This window comes from Myotis davidii, unplaced genomic scaffold (assembly GCF_000327345.1).
Source record: "Myotis davidii unplaced genomic scaffold, ASM32734v1 scaffold3597, whole genome shotgun sequence".
NCBI lineage: Eukaryota > Metazoa > Chordata > Mammalia > Chiroptera > Vespertilionidae > Myotis > Myotis davidii.
The window spans coordinates 13,425-17,030 of NW_006288787.1; the positions used below are offsets into that span (position 1 = coordinate 13,425).

Here is a 3,606-nt window from a genome sequence, read left to right on the forward strand (position 1 = left end):
GGCTTTGTGTCATTACAACATCGTAGTTTTGTTGTTAAACATTTTTTTAAACACACAACTTTGACATTTGTTTGACAGGGTCAAACAGTCAATTAGGAGAAACAAAATAAACTGGCAAATGCAGAGCAGCAGGGGTAATCAAAATCACCGTTGCCCATCCAACCACCCCAGCCCACCCCATCCCCAAAGCACTAAAAGATCACTATTTGGCTTTACACTAGAACTGTTAGAACTCTCTTGTTGCTGTTCTTATAAATCCATTAGAGATATACACATAGAGAGAATGGGGGAGAGGGAGAGAGAAAGAGGAGTTGAGTTTCTGTGTTAGGACCATCCCACAGCAGGGCCCATAGAACACAATAGCAAAGCCTTTTGAAGAGCAAATCCAAGCCTCATTGAGTTGAGGAAAAGGGAGCTCAGGGCCATGCAGAAACAAAGATTTACAGAGTTCTTAGGGATAGCACTGCTGTGAGGACACAGAATAGGACTGGACCATGAGCCCAGATAATGGGACTCCCCATGGGGCTGCTGGCCACTGGTTTGATTTGCTGCCATAGGCTGGGGGAACACTACAACCAAGGGAAAACTTATTTCTTGGTGTTTTCACAAGTCATTGGCATCTGGTGAAGCCCGGGGGTTGGGTGGATGAGAGATAGATGGATGGGAGGTGGATGGCGAGAGGCAATATCCCTGATCATGGAGCTCTGGGTACAGGTCTAGGGGAGCACAGGGACAAGGGTGTTTGACCAAGAGATATTGTAGGCCCAGGGACTTGTCTGAGAATCCCCTTTTGGTGGGCTCCAAGACCTCATAGAAACATGTCAGTGCCAAGTAGGAAAGAATGTAAGTTCAAGAAAGGCCTACCCAGTTATTTAAACACATTCTGCTTGCCAGAGAGGCCATTTTATCTTATGCACTAGGTACAGGTTCCTTGCCAAGGGTGCTTAAGTAGCTGGGTCATGTTCTGAGCAGTGGTGGCCAGTCCCAAGCCCTGGCCCTCTGCCCAATTCAAGCTTATACTTGGCTCATTCCACAAGTCTGAATGGAAGCTGAAACACCTTGCAGTTTAATTCCCACAGAAGAAAAATTCCCAGGCTGGGTAGGACTGGTCTGGGTCAGGAGTCATAGAGCAGCAATCAAGCCAGCTACACTGAGGGCCCCATGCAGCCATGGTACTGCTTAGTAAGCTGAGGTCCTTTCATGACGCAGTCTTCTCCCAAGGGGTTCTGAACAGACTCACAATCTCCAGATTCCTCACTAGAGTTCTCCATAGCAAGGTCAATCCTTACTTCTTTGTACTCCATTCTTCTTGCTATTCAACGTCTATCCACACAAGGGGCCATGTGGGGAGGAGAAGCAAGTACTCCTGTACCCACAGGGAACTCTTTCTGGGAGAAGTTAGTTTTACCCCAGTGTAAATCCTGCCCCAAAATGAGCCTAAGTATGGGATTTCTGTCTCAGATCCTTTCTCCATAGGGAAAAATCCCCCTGGAATCCTTACTTGCTTCAAATGTCCTGAGATGGGACAATGTTGGAAATGGGACCTTCTTCAAGTGCCAGAGTGCTTTAACTATGGCAATACCACCAATCTTCCGGTGCCAATAGAGCAGGAAAAAGAAGAAAGATAGGAAGAGGGGAAGAAAAGGGAGATTGTCCATGCAATCTGCTAATAATTAGGGAAGTCTCAAATAACTTGAATGGTAGGAACTGCAGGTACATATCTTAGGCCAAGGCTGTCTATTTCCATACCCACCCGTTTTTTTTTTTTTCCTGTATAATTTAAAGACAGATGATGATCTTGGTAAGGTACGGTAGACTCTATCTTTATCCATTTATAGACTCCTATCAATGCTGCCTAAACAATCTGCAAATGGAAACTGGGATGAACGGGCCCTCAAACTGATTGCAGTGGGGAGCCCTTTCTTAAATCTATTTGGTACTGGAGGCAGTTGAATCCCTCCAACAGGAGGCAGAGTTTCAGCCTGTTTGCTTCCAGTTCAGATCTTTTAGGTTAGGAGAGGGACAGGCTTAGAAGGAAAACCATAACCAAAGCATCTTGAAGAACAGAATAATTTGTGAAACTAAATCCCAGATACAAAACTGTCACAACTCAGTAGTGCTGCAACATGGGAAACCCCAGTGCTAGGAGAAGAAATAGCCCAAATGCAGAATGTTCCCTGAACAGAAGTCTTCTCCTGCATCATTATACTCTGACATGCCCTTGCTTATTTTGGTTTTGATCCCTCTACAATACCAAAACATAGTGAAAGCAATAGGAATATTGAGTAGTTATGTCACAGGGCACAACAGAGCACATCCAGACTCACACAATTGAGAACAGAAGATGCAGGGAAAAGGCTGTTTGGGGCAACTATAGGGCTGCATAAACATTTGAAGATAGATGGTCAGCTGAAGGAGAGGAGAAAGAAGACCCTCCCTTTACCTAGTAAAAAGTAAAAGGAAAAACAATTCTAAACTCCCAAACCCACCACATTAAATTAAATTAAAAAGTCATCAGCATCAGTATCATTGGTAAAGAAAAAAACCCCAGTATAAACACATCTATGGTAATAATGACAAGTCAATGAATCACTCAGGGGAGTAAAAAGATTATCTCAACAAGAAAAGGAACAAATAGAAATGTCAATTTCTGAAAGTAAAGGGGAAGGGGATAGAGCAAGAATAATAAAAAAAAAACTTTTAAGAAGAGATCAAATGTTTAGAAGTCATTGATACCTCTTCCTACCAACTATAGATTTCACTTCCCCCAAAGAACAGAAAACATTTTTGGTCCTTGTGTGTGTGTGTGTGTGTGTGTGTGTGTGTGTGTGTGTACACTCAAGGGTCTCTCTTTGTGTGTATATGTCCATATATATATTTATAAATTTCAACAGTGCTTCTCCGAAAAAAGGTCCATCTATAAATATAATTTTATTTACTTTATTTTAAAATTATCTGCCTCCCTGTAGGTACTATTTTTTGAAGGGGGTTAACCTGCTGAAGTTTTGCCAGAATGGTGACTGGCTGCGCTTGGGTTCGGTGAACTCAAAGACCTGTGACTGAGCGATGCCATCTGGTACCAGGTACTGGCCCTGGTTTAATGGGTCCTGCGGTGGTGGGTAGGAAGGAGGAACTGAGCGGGCAGAGTTGACACCTAGAGTAGATGAAAGATCAAAGGGAAAAGTTATAAGTTAAGTAGCAAGGGACTTCTCAAATTACCCACTGACCACTATGGGCAGACATTTCAAAGCATCCATTTTAGAGAGTGTGAACTGGAACTGAAAATCACCAAGGGAAGATTTACATTCCTTCATAGATTTTGGAATGGTGTGGTGATTACTGCAGCAACATATGCTTTGCCATCTACACAGCATTACTGAGAAATCTGGGATGTTGCCATCATCCATTTTACAGATGAAGACACTGAGACCTGGAGGGAAATGCCATACCCAATGTCACAAAGCAAGGGCTAGAATCCACATTCTTTGACTTCTCAGTTCAGAGCTCTTTCCAAGAGACCATAAGCATCAATCAGACTGTCAAACCTCAGAGGGAAGGTAGGGGAAGGTGGGGGTAAAAGGGAGAGATCAACCAAAGGACTTATAT

At 43.3% G+C, this 3,606-nt stretch overlaps 1 protein-coding gene across 1 annotated transcript in view; it reads right to left on the reverse strand.

Annotated features, from left to right (window-relative positions):
- Positions 1 to 2,924: 2,924 nt before the first annotated feature.
- Positions 2,925 to 3,606, reverse strand: part of ARHGEF9 (Cdc42 guanine nucleotide exchange factor 9) — an 84,076-nt gene continuing 83,394 nt past the window's right edge. Inside the window, exon 7 of the mRNA XM_006760891.2 lies at positions 2,925 to 3,154. Within this exon, the coding sequence (XP_006760954.2) occupies positions 2,973 to 3,154 (182 nt within the window). The 3' untranslated portion in view covers positions 2,925 to 2,972. The remainder of the gene's footprint in view (positions 3,155 to 3,606) is intronic.